At 36.3% G+C, this 21,836-nt stretch overlaps 1 protein-coding gene across 10 annotated transcripts in view; it reads left to right on the top strand.

Annotated features, from left to right (window-relative positions):
- Positions 1-16,433, top strand: part of MATR3 (matrin 3) — a 34,673-nt gene extending 18,240 nt beyond the window's left edge. For 5 of the 10 annotated variants that reach the window (XM_026668557.2, XM_087947947.1, XM_026668558.2 and 2 more), the window contains 14 exons: positions 2,170-3,227; positions 7,402-7,463; positions 8,122-8,163; positions 8,897-8,997; positions 9,361-9,410; positions 10,107-10,232; positions 10,593-10,718; positions 10,834-11,004; positions 11,317-11,448; positions 11,881-11,924; positions 12,028-12,391; positions 14,068-14,416; positions 14,831-14,952; positions 15,445-16,433. In XM_026668557.2, the coding sequence (XP_026524342.1) occupies positions 2,331-3,227; positions 7,402-7,463; positions 8,122-8,163; positions 8,897-8,997; positions 9,361-9,410; positions 10,107-10,232; positions 10,593-10,718; positions 10,834-11,004; positions 11,317-11,448; positions 11,881-11,924; positions 12,028-12,391; positions 14,068-14,416; positions 14,831-14,952; positions 15,445-15,492 (2,634 nt within the window). In that variant the 5' untranslated portion in view covers positions 2,170-2,330 and the 3' untranslated portion in view covers positions 15,493-16,433. The remainder of the gene's footprint in view (positions 1-2,169; positions 3,228-7,401; positions 7,464-8,121; positions 8,164-8,896; positions 8,998-9,360; positions 9,411-10,106; positions 10,233-10,592; positions 10,719-10,833; positions 11,005-11,316; positions 11,449-11,880; positions 11,925-12,027; positions 12,392-14,067; positions 14,417-14,830; positions 14,953-15,444) is intronic. The other 5 variants (XM_087947958.1, XM_087947970.1, XM_087947967.1 and 2 more) reach the window with 1 other exon arrangement.
- The last annotated feature ends 5,403 nt before the right edge of the window (positions 16,434-21,836 follow it).

Below are 21,836 nucleotides of genomic sequence, written 5' to 3'. Positions count from 1 at the left end.
TTCATCCCTATATTCTCTTACCATCAATAGTTTAAATTTGTGCTTAACATTTGATCACTACTAAAAAAAAGAAACAATTAATAAAAGTAGATACCTTTCTTAATTACTATGCCCTTTTAATCCAAAACAAGGAAAAAAATGAAATTAGGGTGTTGCCCCAAATGCAAAAGTTTAGCAGTTCGCTGTACCTGTTAGGTCTTAATTTGAGTCAGCCTTCTTATGCTACATCGTAGCACCTATTTCTCTAATGTCAAGACTCTGCTTAGGAAATGTTGCGCTAGCAGACTACTGGAAATATCTGTATAGAGGCTTTTCTCATCACCAATCTCCTCTCTTTGATTAAGAGAGGAACTCAAATCTTTGTCAGTGACAAGATGTCAGATGGAGTCAGAAAAATGAACTCAAATTACTATTAAAGAGTAAACATTCCATTAACCTTCACATTGTAGATGTAGCTGGAAAGATGAGCAGTTTCTCTGCTGCTGCTAGGAGGTTTTTAGCTATAGGTTTCTAGTCCATACATGCACTGAAAAAAGATCATCAGGCTTTCTACTGGTCTGTAAAAGCTAGACTCATCTGCTAGGGTTTTGGCACCTGCTAATCTGGGAGCAATTTATTTGCCCTAACCAAGCGGTTAAACTTTAAAATATTTTTAAATTATTTTAAATAATTCTTATTCCTAAACTGTGGTCAATATTACTTAGTATGCGATTCCCACATCGTACACAGACTGGTTAAAACTTTTATTTTGTTTAGGAATTCTTATGTTCAGTCAAGTGTCATAGATTATATTTTGTCACTTGACATTTGTCCATTCCTTCTTTTCTACTTCCATCGACATCTGCTCTGTGCTTTGCAATTTTTTGAGTATTCTTCTGTATTACAATTGTATTAGTACTTTTCAATTTATTCCCCACATCCACTTAACAAAAAATAACTGGGTTTTAGTAAAACATCTTTTTACAATAGATACCTGTTGTATCCTGCATCTGTTTAATCCAACAATAAACAATTGCTTCCAGCAGCATTTTAATGCTATGTTTTTAAGTAGTCCACGCAATACGTCTTTGCATGTCATATAACTGTCTGTATTTATATGACTAAGCAACTGATTACATTAAATATATCTATTCACTTACCAATAAAACTTGGTAAATGTTTTGTACACTTTGTAAGTATTTGCCTAATGTATTCTTTTCTTGCTAAATGAGTCAATAATTGCAAAATACGTACACTTGAAATGTCATTATCCTCTACTCAGTTTCGGGCCTTTCTTCAAGACTATTGTTCTGTAGCAAGAATGGGTGTTACAATTTTAGAGTTACGTGAGATTTTCAAAAGTGTTTGAAGTACGATAAGGCCTCAGTTTGGGGGGAGTTCATAAAATTAGCATTCTGAGTTACTTTAGAAAATTTCATAAACTCTTTTCTTCAAAAGCCATTGTACAAACAAATGGGCTTTTTGATGCTTACTATGGTATAGGAACAACAGCATAAATAAAAGCCTATTAAATGCAAAGTACTACCTATGTACTATGGAGTTCTAGAAGATAACAATATCCTTCAACAGTTAGGTTTATTAGAATAGTGCAGAGAATTTCTCTTCTTGAAACCTTTGGTCTCACAATCAGGTGTCAGTGAAGTCTGGGCCTGATTTGGGTTTATGTAGCATAGGCTATTAGTTTATGTTTGAGACTGTCTTTGGAGCTCCTAAAGCCTAATATTCTTTCAAAAGTCTCAAATCAGTTACTCAAATTTTGAACAAAAATTACTTGGTCTCATTAAGATTCATTAAGTACTCAGCTATTCTTAATGTTTCATCTTTCACCAATGTTATAAGTCATAGTTTTTAACAAATGTAAATTATTTTTTTTGGTTCCATAGCTGGTATACTGTGGTCTTTTTTTCCTGGAATCTAAAGCAGTTAAGATGTATGCACCCTGCAATTTATATATAAAAGCTTGAAAATAGGTATATTTATTGGCAAAAATTGGTGCTTATTGGGGGGGGAATTCAATTTCTTATCAGAAGATTAATTATCCAATTTTTGAGGTTACATAGGGAAATCCATGCAAGATCTTAAATTGTTTTTAGATCAACATGATGCATACATTTTAAAACTGCATCTGCATAAAGGATTTTATGACTAAAACTGCTTGTTTTTCTACAGACTTGTTTGGTGTTTCTCAGCTTGAAGAAGATCTACGATCATTGTTGATCCCTTTCTTGGCGTAAAATTATTGAAGTGACATTTGCCTAGCTTTCTAGAGTGAGCTTTCTTTTCAGACATCTCTAAAGTTTGATTCATAATAGACAAGCTATAGTTCAGCAATGTCCAAGTCATTCCACCAGGCATCTCTAAATAGGGATTCCCAAGGTCATGGACGTGACCTCTCTGCAGGAATAGGCCTTCTTGCTGCTGCTACCCAATCTTTAAATGTGCCAGCATCTCTTGGAAGGATGAACCAGGGTACTGCACGCCTTGCTAGCTTAATGAATCTTGGAATGAGTTCTTCATTGAATCAACAAGGATCTCATAGTGCACTGTCTTCTGCTAGTGCATCTTCCCATGCCTTACAGTCTATATTTAACATTGGAAATAGAGGCCCACTCTCTCTGTCTTCTCAGCCCCGTGGAGATGCAGAGCAGGCCACTAATATTCTGGCCAGCCTTGGTCTGTCTACTAGAGACTTAGATGAACTGAGTCGTTATCCTGAGGACAAGATCACTCCTGAAAACTTGCCTCAAATACTTCTGCAACTTAAAAGAAGGAGAGCTGAAGAAGGTCCTTCACTGAGTTATGGTAGAGATGGCAGATCAGCTGCACGGGAGCCACCATACAGAGTTCCTAGGGATGATTGGGAAGAGAAAAGGCATTTTAGAAGAGATAGCTTTGACGATGGTGGCTCTAGTCTCAACCGAGTGGTTGATTATGATCATGGAAGTCGTTCTCAAGAATCTGTATATTATGACAGAATGGATTATGAAGATGACAGATTAAGAGATGGAGAAAGGTGTAGGGAGGACTCTTATTATGGCGAAACTTCGCATAAATATCGTAAATTTGACAGTGAGTATGACAGACTGAGTCGTGCCCCTGAGAGATCTCTCTTTGAGAAAAAAAGAGGTGCTCCACCAGATAGCAATATTGAAGACTTCCATGGACTCTTACCGAAGGGCTATCCCCATCTGTGCTCTATCTGTGATATGCCTGTTCATTCTAATAAGGTGAGTTCAGCATCAGATGCTTGTTTTTCTTTACCTTGTAGTCCCTATTGCTTGTTTCTTTGCCTCAATTTCTGTGTTCTAAATACTTATACCAAGGTCTCAAAAGAATTTTAAGTGACAAAGCCACTTAATTTCGGGGCATCATTAGCAAATCATGAAACCAGGACTTTAATATATTGTTTCACCTATATTGCTTAAATCCAGGCCAATTACCATCTAGTCTACTTACATTTTGCATCTCTTTACTTGATTTGGGGTAACCTTTCATTTTATTTTGCAGTTATTCTGAGACTAGATTTCAACATTTCTTCCCATCTGTCTTGATTGCTAATTGGTTCTGGTTAAGATATTGTCCTTGCACATTCAGTTTTTTTCTTCTTGTCCATTGTCTGAGAAATACTTTAATGGAGTGTCCTGGAACAAATTTGTCGGGTGATAGCATTTTTAAACTAATTCATTCTTTTTAAAATTCACTTTAAAAACTATTTTCATGCTATGGCTGAAACCTCTCATTTTTTCCTTCCTTTTCACAACCTTCTTATATACTTTAGGCTCACTTTTTATTACACATATTGCGTCTGTCCCTTTTTAGAAAAGTAAACAGATTACTGCTGTTGTACAGTATATCATGTTCTTATTGGCAGTGTCTGTTTAGAATAGATCTTTTAAAAAGTTTTGATCAAACATCGTTCTTATTTTTAGAATGTAGGTCTGAAACCAAACAAAAGTGGCTTATTCATATTTCCTAATTGTTTTACAAACGGGTCCTCTGTTGGCAATGGGAAACTAAAAGCTGAATATTATTACTGTTGTTACATTTTTTTTCTTTTCAAAGCATATTGTCAGAAATCCAGGTAAGAGTGCACATTGTGTGCTTAAAATGATTTCCTTGGTTATTACTAACTTTCTTCACTTTTGTCCTTTCTCTTAAAAAAATACCTTGGTGTATGCAAAATCGTTTTCAGATAGTGAAAAATGAAATATTGTTTGTTCATCTGAAAATTCTCCACTTGATTCTTCTATATCTGAAACTTTTTTTTCTCACCTTAATACAATATCTTTGCGAGCCTCTGTGATCACATTATGTTTTAGTAATATACAGAAGTCATTACCAGCCTTAATTGTACTTGTGCCAGATGTAGCTTTCTCTGCTGATGCAGATTGGTCAGTTTCACACATTTTGGCCCACAAGGCTCTCTGATCTACACACTGCCTTGCAAGTTAATGCATTATTGGCTGTATTCCATGAAACAGGATGCACATCATCCCAACCAAATGTGTATGCAGTCTGTTGTGACACTTGGGATCTTACTCTTTTTGTGTGTGCTTTACATAGTGTTGCTTATCCCATATGTAGATAGCATGATGGGCGTGTGTATACATAAATACCATTGAGGTCAATCTCAAATTCACCAGGTTTCCAAAAATCAGTTCTATAAAACACTAGCAATAGGACAGTTCATAATAATGGTGATTATATAGTTGTCTCCTGCACTAAAATCCTGTTGTGTTGCTCTAAATAGAATCTCTTGTTTCCTTCAGTTTATTAAAATGTTACTTTATTTAGAATATTAAATATGCTGACATGATACGTTTAGCATTTTCAACTATTAATTTTTGGCTGAAGTTTAAAACTTCAAACATCTTAATTGAAAGATGTCATAGCTTGTAAGAAAAAAGACGCAGCTGAAAAAAGGTGATTCTGTAAACAGCTAAAAATAACCTGTAGAATTCACATGCAGTTGAAAGGAAAAAAATCTAGGAACATAATAAATTATTGAAAATATTACACAAAATCTGTTATCTTACTTCACTGTGTTGTTTCCTGTAATTTGAAGTTTTTACTAATGTTTTTATTAAGAAAATATCAAAGGCATATTGATATTTCCCCATTATTGAGGACAGCCTTTCCTGACTTAATGAATTTCAAAACCAGTGGCCAGCGTGGTTAAAAATATATTTCTTTGTAACTTTAACCAGATAATCTCATCTTTGTGTTAGTTTAATGACAGTGTTTTTAAATTGTATATTTACTGTGCTTGGATAACTTGCAAGCATTTATAGTTTAGCCATATCAATTTTCCCTTCCGATATTTTAAGGATTCTAGATGTATAATAATACCTTTGCCCCTATGATTAGAAACAAGGAACTGATTAATCTGTTCAAAATTTTAGAAGATTTGATTTTGGAAGCATCCCACCTCTTGGCTCAATGTATGTGATCCAAAAATATTAGAGCAGCCCAGCAAATACTTTATTGAAATACAATTTCTGATTCATAATGCTAGACTCCATTTTAACCATAGTAATATAGTTTGACAATAAAAATAAAATTAATATTTGGTTCTAAAATTATTCATTCAGCTCCACAATCTAGTGAATATTTTGAGTCAGTCAAGGTAAGTGTAATTCATAAACACTTTAGAGCTATAAAAGAGGCTTTAAAACTAATAAAAGAGAATATTTGTAGTTCAGGGTTGAAATGAGGGATCCTTGGTGCTCTCTGAGCTTGGTGGTTTTCTTGCAGGCGTTTCATTACCCAGACTAGTAACATCATCAGTGCTAGTGCTCAGAGAGCATCAAGGATCCTTTAGGCTTTAAAATTATTTGGATTTATTTTATTTCTGATTTCCAAGGTGGAAAGATCAATTACGTTCTTGCAAAATATCTCCATAGCCACATATAGCAAAAGTAATTTATAGGATTTGCACAAGAATGCATTAGAAAAACAGTAAAAACAAACAAACCAAAAAAGATCTTTTATTGGGTTCTTCTGGTTTGTGAGTGAAAATGTTTATTCTATGACTTGTCTGCTGGAACTGGTAGTATTAGGAAGAGCATCTTACTTCAAGAGGTAAAGGAACTTTTGAGTTTAGCTTTATTTTTGACTACATAGATGCAGTCATATAGTTTTCTTGGTAACAGTAGAGAAGTTTGCCATTGGTGGCTTCTGACATGCTTTTCAAGTTCAGGATTTAGCCTGTAGGTCTGATATATCCCATGGCTTGTCATTTGGCTAAAACAATTTTTAAATTAAAATAAGGATGAGATTTGCTGGATTATAATTCTGCAGTTGGTCCCAGTTCTGTGCTTGTGGAAGCACTCAGTAATTTACTTTAAAACAGTAGCTTTGCAATTGTGAGGACAACATTGAAAAATAATAAAATAGTTATTCTGCAAAGGTAAGGTGAAATGGGACTGTTTGGTTTTATTTTATTTTTTTATGCTGACAATTTTTGGAGCCAGTAATATGAAGAAAATTATAAAGTGAATTGCTTTTATGTAGATGTTAAAACAAATTTAGAAAACAAGCTAGAGCTAATTGCAGATAACATCTAGTATTTAATATTCTTAATATTAAAACCAATAATTGAACTTTAGGGGTGTAACTACAATATTTGTCCTATCCTGGGTCCCTTGGCTGGGACGATGTGTGCACTGGCCATTATCATGAAGGGTTGACTTTTAGCTGACTGCTGCTTTTGGTAAATTACGATTTAAAAAGCAGGATCAAACAACCTGTTTTCTCTCTCTTCCCCCCCCTCCCCCACCAATTATCTTGAGGTTCAAATTGTTCTATTTGGTTGAAGGACAGATTGCTGGATGTGATTAGCGGAGCTGTACATATAATGTACATTTAGGGTTTAATATATTTTTTTCTACAAAACTTAGAATATTAAACTTACAAGCTATTGTGTATGCAGCGATGATTTAGCAATGGAAAACATTTTTCTAATACCATTAAAAAATGTTTACCAATATCTCTAGCTACTGTATTGTCCTGAACTCCCTATACACGCTCCTCTTGAGAAATACTCTCACACCCAAGATATTACATGGCAAGCTACAGCTGATACAGATCTAGTAATACTTTGCTGTTACATTTTGCATATGCAGAAGCATTTTGCACTAGGCCCAGTTGAATATCTTGAAATAACTTGAAATTGGATTATAAACAAAAGGTACATAAAATGCATGTTTCGTCTCTTGGAAGGACTTGAACTTAAATTATTTCATGATAAATTACTGTGCAGTACACGAAACTCAAAATAGATTTTTGTTTGGATGGCAGTTTCTGTACCTTTTTAATGATAGCATAAGGCAAAATCTGTATGTGTTTACATAGTATTCTAGAAATGGTGTTTCTGAACATCGCAACTTTGTACTTCTGCAGGAGTGGAATCAACATATCAATGGAGCAAGTCACAGTCGACGTTGTCAACTTCTCCTTGAAATGTATGCATTTGAACATATAATTTTTTTCATAATTGTAGTATTTTGCTTGAAAATGAATCATTTACTTTAAAACGTAATATAATCTTGGATTGTATTATAATAATAGGCTTTTTTAAAAAAATAGATTGCTTGTACACAGATTTGAAAGTTGCTACTTGTTATATTTAATTGGGCCTTTTTTGACCACATACTTTTGATATGTTTAACTGTTTGATCCTGAACCTTTGGCAAATCTGCTGAATTGCATGACCACAGTATTGACTTCCATTCTCCTCTCGTGTCCACTGATTCAATAAATTGTCATATTTTATTTCAACCTACAAACTAATGTTGACATTAATAAGACTTTTCTATCATGACTGTATAAATTAAAATGTATGGAAGCTTTCAATATGCATGTAGTAGAATCTGGAATTTAAAATAATATTTATAGATGCCTTTAGAAAAGATACATTGTTTAGATATAATTTGATATAATTCAAAATTCAGTATTTTTAAATTACTGAGAATATTGGTGTTGGCTCTGAAATTAATGATCAATTTATACTTATTTATTCTTTTAAAATTTTGGGCCTCAGATCCAAAATACAATGCATGGTATTTCTAGTCCCAACAGTTAAGTTCCAGAGAGTGATTCATCTGACTATTTCTTTTTAAGATATTGTGAATGGAATCCTGATAACGACACTGGACATGGATTGTAAGTAAAGCTTGCTTTTTCCCATTTAAAAAAATGGCACAAGAGAAATCACAAGGGAAAAATGTTATTACCAAATTATCCATCTGTTGCATTTTTCTTCATTCCCTTCTGTCCTACTTATTTTTTTGTTTCAACTGAAATATTTTAATATTTAATGCTTCCTTATGACAGAACACACTCACTGTCCTTTTTTTGTTTGGGTAGGGGCATATACAAACATAAACACATAAACTCATTTTTCCCAATGTCTAAAACATGCATTAGACATTGAGTGGTTTAAGTAGAGTTGTTTATATTTTGCATTAAAAAATCATGCTTTTCTAATGTGCACCTTTTTGAATTTCTCTGATTAAGTTTGTCCAGTGTCACATTAGAGACTTCGTAAATTATGTTTTCATACAAATTGAAAGCAGCATAGGTTAGAATCTACATTGATAAGCTATTTGAACTTTGAGTCTATTTCTTACATTTCTAATTCTAGGGACATATTAGAAGTATCTTTCTGAGGTTCAAAAAAATGTTTGATAGCTTTATTATCTGACATTTGTGTTGCTACTATTCAGTCATTTTAATATTACCTGCAGATATCAAACTATGGAAATAAATTGTTATTGATGTGTTACTGTTTATTTTCATATATCTGATTTCTTATAACTGTGCATAAAGCTGAATGGGAGGTTGTGAAAGATAATTTTCCAAAACAAAAGATCTATTTTGTGTTTGTGTCTTTTAGGGGTGATCCTTTTATGCTGCAGTCAACAAATCCAGCCCCAGGAATTTTGGGGCCACCTCCCCCTCCATTTCATCTGGGAGGACCACCTGTTGGATCAAGAGGTAATAAGATTAAATCAGCTTCTGTCAGGACGATATATCAGGATGTAATCATACAGTGAAGTCAAATCATCCATAGTAGAACTTGTTAAATTAAAAAAGCTGACTATGAATGTCAAATGGATGTTCAGTATGCATTCTGATAACATTGGTACCCGACATTTGCAATATTTGTTCATATTAGATAAATGCTATATGGAATTGAAGTGTGATTGAGTGGATATTACTTTGAGTTATATTTCTTTGATATGCTAAAATTTAAGATATATTCTAAGTCACACTGTTTAAAGTTCTGCATTATCATGTGCCACAAAGTCATCACTCTTTTCTAATTAACTATATTTTTCTCTTACACTATTTTGATAGCTGGAAATGGAAACATGCAAGGACCTAGACACATGCAGAAAGGCAGAGTGGTTAGTATTCAGTTCTCTGTAAAATTAATTTACATTTAAGATTTTTATTCAACAATTACTTTTACTTGAAACGAGTACTGCATTTTATGAAAAAGTTTATCCACTATCTGGATTATCAGCTGGTAAGATCACAAATCACAGTTACATGCCTGTAGGGCTCTGCAGCTATACTAAATGTGAGCTGGTTGCCAAGCATCTAAATTGTCACATCACTGCAGGGACACTGATGTTCATAAGTACAAGAACCAGTCATAACTTTGAGACATTACTAATGGCTTTAAGATCAAGGACTCCCAATAGCATGTTCAATGGAAGACTGTTCCATCTTGTGAAATTCAACCCTAATTTGCCTAGGTAAAGACTGCCCTAGCAGCATGTAACTGCTCTTGTGGGCAAGGTGACTTGGTATCCCCATCCCGTGTCTCTTCAAGATTCCGTGTCCAATATTAGTAGTTACTAATAAGGAGTGCATTTGCAAAGCTGGTTTATGATGATATACTTGCAAACTGAGTAACACTTGTGAGTGGTGTACATTTCAATTTAAGGCAGGAATTAAATGAGCATTTTTGTTCCATTGTTTTTATTGACTTGCTTGTTACAAAATTGCTTAAAATTTGCTTCTGAACTAAGATTAGAAAGTTCATTTCTATGTTCATTTTACTGAATGTTTTGGTTATTACTGCTGGCAATTAACAGGAGACAAGTAGAGTTGTGCATATCATGGACTTTCAGAGAGGGAAAAACCTGAGATATCAGCTACTACAGCTTGTTAAACCATTTGGAATCATCACAAATCATCTCATACTGAACAAAATTAATGAAGTAAGTATTAGTCCTTTAATATGATGGAATATTTTAACATCAATGCTTTTTATTGGCCATCAGTTTCTTAAGCAGTATATAAATTAATTGAAATACAAGATTTGACTGGAACAAGTAGAACTAAGAGAAGGAAGCATATGTTGAGAAAGACAGATCTGAAGGATACCATATGTCACTTAAAAATGTTTACATACTTGAAAGAAAAAAAATTCTCTACAAGATCATGACTTTTAATGTATATTTGTAGCAGTAAAATAACAATGTTGAATGTTGATACAGTTCTTTCCTTGATTTTTATTCTTGCTCATCTTTTTTGGGGGGAAAAAAAAACCTCCATGAGTTATCTTTGTTTTATTTTAGGCATTTATTGAAATGGCTACCACTGAAGATGCACAAGCTGCAGTAGAATATTATTCAACAGCACCAGCCCTAGTTTTTGGCAAACCTGTAAGAGTCCATTTATCGCAAAAATATAAAAGAATAAAGGTAAACTTTGTTTTCACATTTCTTTTCTAATGTTTAATCTTTTTATTTTATTATATCTCTTTCGATGTTAATACTGAACATTCAATATCGTGTATTGATGTTCTTAACTCTTCAGGAACCAGAAGGAAAGTCTGATCAGAAATTTGAGCCCCCAAAGCAACAGCTTGGTCGTGTGATCCATCTCAGTAATTTGCCTCATTCAGGCTATTCTGATAATGCTGTACTTAAATTAGCTGAGCCCTATGGAAAAATAAAAAATTATATATTGATGAGAATGAAGAGTCAGGTAATTCTTATTAGTATTATCTCAATAGAAATGTAGAATTAAAAAAAAGTTCTTGCATGTAGTGGTTAAGCACCTTTTGCCATCCTTTTGTTGTTGTAATTTAGGAAAATAGTTTTTAGCAGCTTTTGATCCCAACATGCTTTATGTGCATATGAAAATCTAACCTGTCCACCAGAATTATGTATCCGTCTGCTTTATCTTTGCTACAAGGTATTCATAATTGATTTATGATGAAATGTTACCTAGCTTTGTCCCCTCAAAATCTGTTAATTAAAAAATGTGAATTGAACTCTTGTATAATTTTTTCTATAGGCTTTTATAGAAATGGAGACCAGAGAAGATGCTGTTGCTATGATGGAGCACTGTTCCAACAAAGCCCTTTGGTTCCAGGGCAGATGTGTGAAAGTTGATTTATCTGAAAAATACAAGAGATTAATATTACGAGTAAGTACTTGAGTTAGCATAAGTTTGGATTCTTAAGTTCAGTAAATAATACGAAGAGTTTGATGTACATAGCTGTTTAATGTGCATAGTGAAATAGGAATATGATTGGCTATTACTAATATTTGAAGTTGAATGAGAGACTTGTGTGGAGGTTTGGAAACAAATGAGAGCAGAAATACCCACCCCACCCCGTTCCAGTTTCTAAATCTTGACAAAAAAACTAAACCCTTTCCATCCCTCCAGAGGAAAAGCCTATGTTAGTAGCTTTCAGATCCAGATTAGATTGCTTTAAGAATTACAATAAGATTAATTCAGAATTGCCGGTGATAATGTATTTAAATATCTGGGTTTTCTGTGTACCATGGAGTATATTTGTACTATTGCAATCCTTAATGTTTTGTTTCCATGTCTTAATTTGAAATATTGTTTCAGATTCCTAACAAAGGAATGGAATTGTTGAAGAAAGATAAACCAAGGTAAAATCCTTCGGTTAATTAATGTGCTGAAAAATACAAAATGTCCTAGATAATACATGTTCTGATGTCATAGATGATACATGTTCTTTTCCTTACGATATAGAAAAAGAGGAATCTCTCCAGATAGCAAAGATTCTGGAAGTGAAAAGAAATGTAAGACTGATGATAATGAGAAAGCTGAAACCAACAGTACTGAAGGCAAAGATGACGAAAGAGAGGAGCCAGAAAGGTTAGATGCACAAGAGGGTGGACAAGAGGGTGGACAAGAGGAATCAAATTTACTCCTTGAATCTGAAGATGAATTGCTAGTAGATGATGAGGAAGCAGCAGCGTTACTGGAGAGTGGCAGCTCAGCAGCAGATGAGACCGATGTTGCTAACTTGGCTGACACAACTGCTGAAGGAAAGGAGGCAGCTGAAGAAGATGGTGCAAAACCTGAAGACAATACTGCGAAAAAACTCAAAAAGGTAACATTACTAAAAGAAAAAAAAGTGCGTTTTAACCAATAATAGTTTTCTTATTGTGTTTTTGCAAATCAGAATGTTTAAATCTCAGTTTGAGAAAAGTTTTGAATTGTATGCCTACAAACAATTTTCTTCCTTGGCAATTGACTGTAAATCTGCATTGGATGTTGCCATTATTGCATAACAGAATGAACTTTTAAGTGCCAATAAAGGAGAATATTTGTAGCTCAGGGTTGAAATGAGGGGTCCTTGGTGCTCTCTGAGCTTGGTGGTTTCCTTACGGACATCATCATCAGTGGTAGGTAACATCATCAGTGATAGTAAGGAGTGGGATTTGCTGTCAGTTTATATTCTAGTGGCTTCCCCTGAACTTTAAAGTAGTTCAGTAAAGAATTTGAGTATCCTACCTACTTACGTTATTCCCTTCCCGCCTTTGCAGGCGTCCCGTCAATTCCCCCTCCACTCGGGCGGGCCCCGGGGCCTTCGCCCGTTTCCTTCCCCCTGCGGCGGGGGGCGCCGCGCCGCCGGCGCGCCCGGCGCCCCCCCGCCCCCCCAGCGGGCCCTCCTGCCCCTGGGGCGCCCTGCTTCCTTGCCTTGTGGTAAGGATTTTGCTACCACAGGGGCGCTGAGCAGACCGGAAGCAGCCGCGGGTGTTTCCTGGTTCGCGCCGCGGGTGCCGGCCCTGGCGGGTGGCGGAGGGCAGCGGGGAGGCCTGTTGCCTGGTGACATTTCGCCTCCCTGCCTCCCCGCCCGCCGAGGTGGTGGTGGCGGGCGGCGGCGCGCTGAGGACGGCGCCCCCGCTTTCCCCCTGCCCGCCCCAGATGGCCCAGGGGCGGCGGCGGGCCGCGGCAAGCCCCCGCCGCCATTCCCACCCCCATTTCGCATGTTTAATATGGGCCTTTGGGGGAGGGGCTTAAGGTGATTTTATGCCAATAAATCATGCTGGGGCTTCCTATTGGTGGAGGCCGTATTGTTGGAGAAACACGGTAGCAAACAAGCAGCATCTGAAAAAGGTAAATTGATACAGTATTTTTGCATAACAGTTGTTTTTGGAACTGAGCTAAAGCAGGAAAAAGAAATTTGAGACAATTATAAACCTTGAATGCTTTCTGTATGAGAGTAAAAAAAAATTAAAATGGAAATTTCATGCCAAGAAAGGATTGACCCAAATAATATTTTCCCTTCTGGCATGCGTGAGTTATCAATTTCTTTATGGATAAAGTTTTAAATCCTTGTACAGGTAGTCCTCAACTTATGACCATAATTGAGCCCAAAATTTATGTTGGTTAGTGAGACATTAAGTGAGTTTTGCCCCATTTTATGACTTTTCTTGCCACAGTTGATAAGTGAATCATTGCAGTTAAATTAATAACATTGTGAATCTAGTTCCCCCTATTGATATTAGTTTGTCAAGAAGATTGCAAAAGATGTGCACATGATCTGGGGACCCTGCAACCGTAATAAATATGAACCAGTTGTCAAGCATCTAAATCTTGGTCACGTGATTATGAGGCTGCAATAAATATGAAAAATGATCATAAGTCACTTTTTTTTAGTGATGTAACTTTGAACAGTCACTAAAAGTATTGTTGTAAGTCAAGGACTACCTGTATTGGCATCTTCAACTGCCTTGTTTATAATTTGATATCTAAATATTTTAATCATGTTGGTTTTAAAAGGAGGATACGTTGTTTCAACAGCGACATGTAGGTAATTTCCCAAGAAGCATGAAAGGCTTTGTCACTCTTGATGAAGTTGGTGATGAGGAAGATGCAGATCACCAGAAACAGTATAAAGCTGGCCTAATGAAATCGGCTTTAAAAACTGAGGACAATTCAGCTGAAAAAACAGAAGAAATGGAGCAGGAAGATGAGACATTTGAAAATGGCACTAAAACAGAGAAGTTGGAACCATCTGAAGGGGCAACCAGCACAATGACAGATGAAAAAGATAACACTACCATGCAAGAAAATAAGACTGTTCAGGATGAACTTAGAATTGGACCATATCAGCCAAATGTTCCAGTTGGTAAGAATGGTTTTCTTTTGTATAATATATACTGCAGATAGACAGAGGCACGCACGCACGCACACATGCAACACGCACACACACGCAAAAATGCTGGATACTTTCTCTCAGAAAGCCAATAGATGCTTGAATATCAATCATGTAATATATGCAAATAATTTTTGAGACCTTTTAAATGTCTAATAGAATGGTTGTATTAAAAATAAATAAATAAAATAAAAATAAATAAAAATATTTGGATCTGTAGATTTGGCTTTTAAAAGGTCATTGATTTACATTTAGAATGTAACTTTCTCGGTTCAGTAAAAATGAATTATCGTAACTATCTCCTCCTAGCTCTATAATTCTGTGATCTTGACATTCCAAATAGTCTCTGTTGAATTTGCAACTTCCTTATTTGTGCTCTATATCTAGGTGTGAACTATGTTGTCCCCAGAACTGGATTTTATTGCAAATTGTGTTCCTTGTTCTATACTAACGAAGATTCTGCGAAAAAAGTTCATTGCAGCAGCCTTGCACATTATCAAAAGTTGAAGGTGAGGCAAAATTTATTAAGATGTACCCTTTTCTGTTTCATGTACTTTCTAAGATTTTTTTTTTAATAGATAGCATCTAGGAATGTAGAAAAACTACTTTTCCAGGAATGAGAAATCTGGAGAATTCTACTTCTGGAAAACTGCTAGAACACTCACTGAAATGGTAAAGCAATATGATCTAAAAGAGGAGAGCAATACATACAACAATACAATTCATACCTACATGTTTAAAAGAAAAGGTCAAATGAGAGATTTGATGCCAGTATGTTTGTTTTGTATTGCATTTAGTGAAAGTCTCTGCCAAAAAGATAGAATTGTTCACAACGGTTATGAATAAACTCAGTGAAGTCGAAATTGAAATAAGTAACAGTGTTACCTTGGTAATGTCATGTATATATGTAACTTCAGGTGTAATTTTGCTGAGTCAGGCATTACAGTTAAACATGCCTTGTTACTTAACAAACTTTGATTCAAGTCTCTTCTGTGTTACAGAAACATATGGAGAAAATGGCTGAAGATCAGAAACTAAAAGAGGCTTAAACAAAAGGGAAAGGCATGCCAATTTAAGGAGAATTTTTTATTTTTTATTTGCTAATCTCAATGCAGTAAAATTGGGAATGCTATACTACATAGATCTTAGTTAAATAGAAGTTTAATTCTGTGATGTGTTTAATGTTATAGCAAAATATACATTGTCAGATCTTTGCTTTAAAAAAGGGTGATATTCATCATTTCTGTGCAGATTCAATCTTGCGGTACTGACAGCTGTTTTAGCAATTGAAGACCACAGAGAATGTCATCCCCATTAAACTTTTCAAGGTTCACATTCAGTTAAATATAAACAGTTACTATTTTTACCTGCAACATTCCACATTCTAATATAAGTCCAACTGATATTATTGTTCAAGGGACTTGCATTATTTCATTTCACTTTTGAGAATATTTATCAAAATTGTGTGGGTTTTTTTTAAAGTGGAAATGCTTTTTGTTGGTATATTAAGTAGTGAATAGGAAAAGTGATAGCCAGCTTTTAATAAATCTTGTGTTTTCTCTGAGTCGTTGATTTTCTGTCCTATTTTAATAGGAAGTCAACTCTTGCTCTTCTGACCAGTATTATTTTTCTGGGCTCTTGCTTGCAATTGAATTTAGTACTTTTTCATACATCTTCAGTATAAGCAAAAGCAACATTTGAACCATACATTGTAAATAGTTTTACTTTTTTATGTTTGTACTTCAGCTCTAATCCTAGACCAATTACTAACATATAATTGGACATGCTTCAAAGTATCCTGCCTAGAATTGGAGCATACATCTTGAGACTGGTTTCATCCTAGGATTGTGTTTTTGATGTAGCTTCACATAGCTAATATGAGTAGCAGTTTGTGTGTAAATTCTGTTTTATGTTATCATTTAACAGCTTACATATATGTGAATTCAAGTTATTATAGTGTCAAACCAATAAACCAAACCAATCGAATAAACTAAGCCTCGCTTCTGTTTACAAAACATTTTTTGGATTTTCATTGAGATTGAAAAACACTAAGTTTTCACAAAAAATGACAATGTAATGTGCAGCAAACATGAAGAACCTGTGGTCTTCCAGAATTACTGCTTCCAATATTACCATTGCTCATACATGAAGGGGTTTCTGGGCTTTGAAATTTTGATATTATAGTTAAATGTTGTATGGTAGTCCTGGTAATTGGGATCAACATTTTTATCACTAAGCAATGCAGTTGTAAAACACAGCATCACATGGACACATTGCTTAGCTGTTTCAATCCTGGCAGTCTCTGATGTGATTGTTAAGTGAAAATCATGGGTCATTAAGTAAGCAACTCTTTGTGACTTTCTGCCAGTTTCCAACAGGCAAAGTCAGAGGTAAAGCCAGCAGGAAGTTGTGAGTCCTTAGTAGGCTGGCAGGTGAGTAAATTGGTGCCATGGCCTGGTGTGACCATAGCTCCACATTCTCTCACTCCTGCCGCCCCCAATATCTCTTGCCATCTGGTGGTGATGATGGAACACATCAACCCTGGCCTTTAGCAAAGCCCCAGCTGCCCCAGATCCATAGTGCAAAGCTGCACCCACCTCAGCCCAGACTAGTGCTTGAGTATGAAGCTCCAGCTGGAGCTGTCCTCGTCCTGTGCTTCACTGACCCCAGCTGACTTTCACTTCTTGCTCCTGCCACTGAGAAGGTGCACTTGGCCACACCCTTTGTGACATAGGCCCAGGAGACTTCAAGGTTTCAAGAAGGCTGCATGCAATCTTGGGAAGATGTGTGCATGTGTACTCAGACAGTTTCTTCAAAATCGAATTCGTTTTGGGAATCCCCCCTTTCCCCCTCTTCTCCTTCCTCCCTCGGGCCCGAGTCGGAGTTCTGCTGGGCCGCTGCGTGGCTCCCTCGTTGCTAGGAGGGAAGGCAAGAGCGCAGCGGCAGCAGCGGCTCCTGTTCTTTCCTTCCCAGCCGGCGGGCCCCCGCGCCCCTGACACCAGAACCTGGCGGGCGGGCGGGCGGGCGGTGCGAGCGGGCCGCTGGCCCGAGGGGCTGGGCGCTTTCTTGCCCGGTGGGGGGTCTTTGCGGCCCATTCACTGCTGACTCAGCAGCTGCTACATGAAGGGCCATGCTGGGCATCCCTTTTCAGCAGGCACAAGAGGACAGTGAAGCTCTCAAGAGGTGTGGAATTCAGGACAGCAGGAGCTATTGAGTGAAGAGTGCCAAAAGAGCAAAGAAATGGAGTGGGGTGTGGGAACCTACAGTAGGTGGGGATTATTGAAGCACATCCCATAAATATAGCTAGGTAGCAAGCACCCAAATTTTGATGCCGTGCACCAAATAATAATTGTATGAACATGCTATAGCAGTTCATTATTTAGCCTAAGAAATCCCAACTGACTTGGAGATCCCTGCTGAGGATTTTCTTTCATTATTGAGGGGAAAATTACTGTAGTTGTGTACTTTTGAATAATCGGTTGGACTCTAGGATCAACTGTAAAACCATTACTATAACCCTTTACCCATAAATATATTTAATATGTGCATTTCTAAAGCCATTACAAAACCATTGTGAATGTATAGATTCACTGCAGAAAAGCAGGACGTTATGGAGGGCAGTGTTAAGGAAAAATGGATTTTAGAAATACTGGAACTACTAGGGACTAAAAGGGGGAAACCTATTTTTGTTAATTTTATTGTTTTTAAATAAACAGTAGAGACAAGGAAAAAAATTGCTTCCAACCTCCCAACACAGCATAAATGAATATACTAATTTTCACCTTTAAACATTACAAACACAGGTAGTCCTTGACCTATGACCACAACAGAGTCCAAAATTTATGTAACAGTGAATTTTGCTCCATTTTATGACCTTTCTTGCCATAGTTGTTAAATGAATCACTGCAATTATTAAGTTAGTAACACGGTTGTGAAATGAATTTGGCTTTCCCATTGACTTTGCTTGTCAGAAGGTGGCAAAAGATAAATTACATGACCCTGGGACAATAAATATGAGTCAGTTGCCAAGCATCTGAATTTTTATCACGTGATGGGGACGCTGCTATGGTTATAAGTGTAAAGAACAGCCATACGTCATTTTTTTCATTGCTGTTGTAACTGAATGGTCACTAAACAAACTGTTGTAAGTCAAGGACTACTTGTAAATGCTTCTCATAGCTAGAACTTTTTTCTACACAATCCAGAAATCATTTTCTTTTCAATCCTAGTTTAAGCATATTGGGAGTTAACAAGTAATATCAAATAGTTCAACTATTGTTCTGACCCAAGCCTTGTTCAAATCAAACAAAGTATGTATGAAAGCAAACCTTTTTAATACAGCACTGTGAATTCTGTGCATTCACTGCCAAGAGTCATTCAAAACTAATTGTTCCAGATAAGAGCAAGCCCTTTCAAGGTTAAGAACGGCTGCCAAGAACAAAAGACTAATTGCAGATAAAAATCCAAAGCCAGAACTTTCAAAAAATAAACCGGAGTAAGCAGAGCTTCAACAAGGACTGTTAAGTAGAAAGAAATTACTTGCTTCCTGCAAAGAAGCCAACCCCGAAGGCTGGCTTTTATCCCTTATGGGAGGAGCCATCACTTTCCAACCTTACTCCTGAGTTGCCCGTGCTGCTTCAGCAGCTCTTCAGGTAGCCCTGCGCACATGCACACTGAGCACAGGCTCCCCGAGGTTCTCTTCGTCACTGCTGCCAGACTCCACAACCTCCAAAGGCAGCACCCCACTCTCCGATAATGCTGGCCACATCCCTGCCTCACACACAGACCCCTCATCTGAGTCCTCCCTCTCAAAGACCTCAACCATCCGCACCTGCTGCCGGCGAACCACAACAACTATAGGCAGTAAGGTCAACTATAGATAGTCCTCAACTTACGACCACAATTGAGCCTACAATTTCTGTTGCTAAGCAAGACATTTGTTAAGTGAGTTTTGTCCCATTTTGCAACCTTTCTTGCCACAGTTAAGTGAATCACCATAGTTAAGATAGCAACATGGTTGTTACGTGAATCTGACACCATAAATATGAATCAGTTGACAAGCATCTGAATTTTGATCACGTGATCATGGGGGATGCTGCAAAAGTCATAAATGTGAAAAATGGTCATAAGTGATTTCAGTGCCGTTGTAACTGAACGGTCACTAAACGAACTGTTGTAAATCGAGGACTACTTGTCTTTTATCTTTTTGCTCTGCACAATCTTGACCTCTAAATCATTTCTATGGCATCACAGGCTTCGATATATTATCACTTGTTAGCATTTATTGCTCTTCTGCCTGGTCCTTTAATTCCTTTTAATATCCATTTATAATTAGCAAACCTTGCTTCCTAATATGGTTTTAGTTCCGTTTCAATTGCTTCCCGTGAGTATTTAATTATGCACTTGTTTTTCAAATCTTATAGCAAAAATCTAATATACCAAATCTCTCTCGTGTCCCGGTTCATTTAAAAACTTTCTTAAAACGTTTATTTTTTTTGCTAATTGCATATTATTTTAAATTCCTAAGTTTCTGTTTCAAATTGTTTTTAATCCAATGAAGTTAAACTCACTAGGTGCCAAATCAAGCTCACAGTTTGAAAATCTCTAATATCCATAAAGCGGTTAAATTGAATAGTTCAGAAAGTGATTAGAAAGGGAGCTTGGTTGGCTTGGTGTTTTTACAAAAGGATCTGCCACTGCTGAGAGCAAAGCTTATCATCTCTCTTGTGCTCCCAGATCTCAAATCAACTACTGTTTTAAGGTCTCCTTGCAAAGGCCATTCAGAAGATTCCTAGGCGATTTCCCAATTTCTGCTCCAGAGAGATCCAAAGAACCAGTCTACTTGTCAAGGTTTTGTTCTTCACAGCAACCATTGTTTCTCCTCATTTGTGGGAAGTCTTCAGTCAGCCAGGAGCAGTTTATTTTTAAGAACTTAAAGACCCCAGTTGGATTCATTACTCCTCTGCTTTGCTCTATTTGTGGTCTCGCTATTTGATTCGTCTGTCAAATAAGTAAGATGGCTATAACTAAGAAGAATTCAACTGATGCTAGTAGGATATATCTGGAGAGGAAAAGTCAAAGAAAGCCCGAATTGAGAATTGGAAGAAAGCATGTGGAAATTTGAATATATGAGGAGAACTGGAATAAAATTGTTTAAATTTGACACTAGTTCTTCATTCTTTATCATTAATGGGACACACTCTTTGTCAGTTTTCAGATAGGACTATTTTTTTTAGTGGAAACACCATTAGCAGCCTAATTTTCTGGTATTGTGAATATGGCTGCCTTTTGTGTGATGTGCACTTAGCCTGCAATGAAACACATTAAATCTTGAAAATGCAGTGCATATATTAATAGGTCATATCAATTACATTGCTCTTGTATTAAAAAAAAATAGATCTTACATTTCTTTTGAAATGGGGTATTTGTACAGAACAGAAGAAAACATTTTATACTTAAGTCAGCATGATCTTATCAAACATTTGTTCTTCACGGCAAATTTGAAACTTGTTTTTCCATGAAAGTAGACAGACTAAATGAAGAGAACCATGTAGCCTAAAGAAAAATTTATCAAGGACATACTTTTCAAAAACTTGTTTATAGTAGATGCTTCAATAGAGAAGCATATAATAAAATCTCATTCTAGCAGACTACATGGGAAAGTCAAAATTTGTGTCCAAACATTTGTGTCCAAACAAAATAATAGATAATAATGGGTTGTTTTTAACAATTTACATAAATTAGCATTCCAGTTTATATCATTTGTATATCTAATTATAAAAGATATGTGATATAATTTATGCCAATTAACATTGTATAAATTGACAGAAATGATACCACACACTCCTAACCCTCATTAACAGCATGAACTATTTCCACAATTTTGCAACTAATGCGGGGTGGGGTATTGCAAAAATATACAAGGGCAACATTACATTAGAATCAATGAATTTAGCTGTGACATTGCAAAGAATTTAAAATATAGTATATTAGCTTAGTTTGCAAGTAAATAGCAGCTTTTTTATACGTACTAAGAATTTGTCACTTCTGTACACAATTCACCAATTTTGGTAGTCTGCCCAAACCCAAGTGCATATATTTGATCTGGATACAACCCAAAGTGCACAAGTTCTAGGTACAGATGTTCTAGAGTGGGAGGCAGTGGCAGTGGCACTTCCAGGGGAAGTGACTAAAGGAAAAGAAGACATTGGGAAGAGAAGAGGATTGTAGACTAATCAGATATGCTCTGATTAAATTCAAATGCAAAAACTTAAGAGGACGGAAGGGGTGAAGATTGGTGGCTTTGTGGGTGTAAGAGGAGGAAAGGCAAGAAGTATAGGAGTGTACCTATGCTGTAAGAGTCCTCTGGCTTCGTCTCATCTGAAACTTGGCA

This window comes from Notechis scutatus, chromosome 1, assembly GCF_049901735.1.
Source record: "Notechis scutatus isolate UNSWTSFEM ecotype Mainland chromosome 1, rNotScu1.2, whole genome shotgun sequence".
NCBI lineage: Eukaryota > Metazoa > Chordata > Lepidosauria > Squamata > Elapidae > Notechis > Notechis scutatus.
The sequence above is the reverse complement of the archived record's forward strand: the minus strand, read 5'-3'. Positions and strand labels throughout refer to the sequence as shown.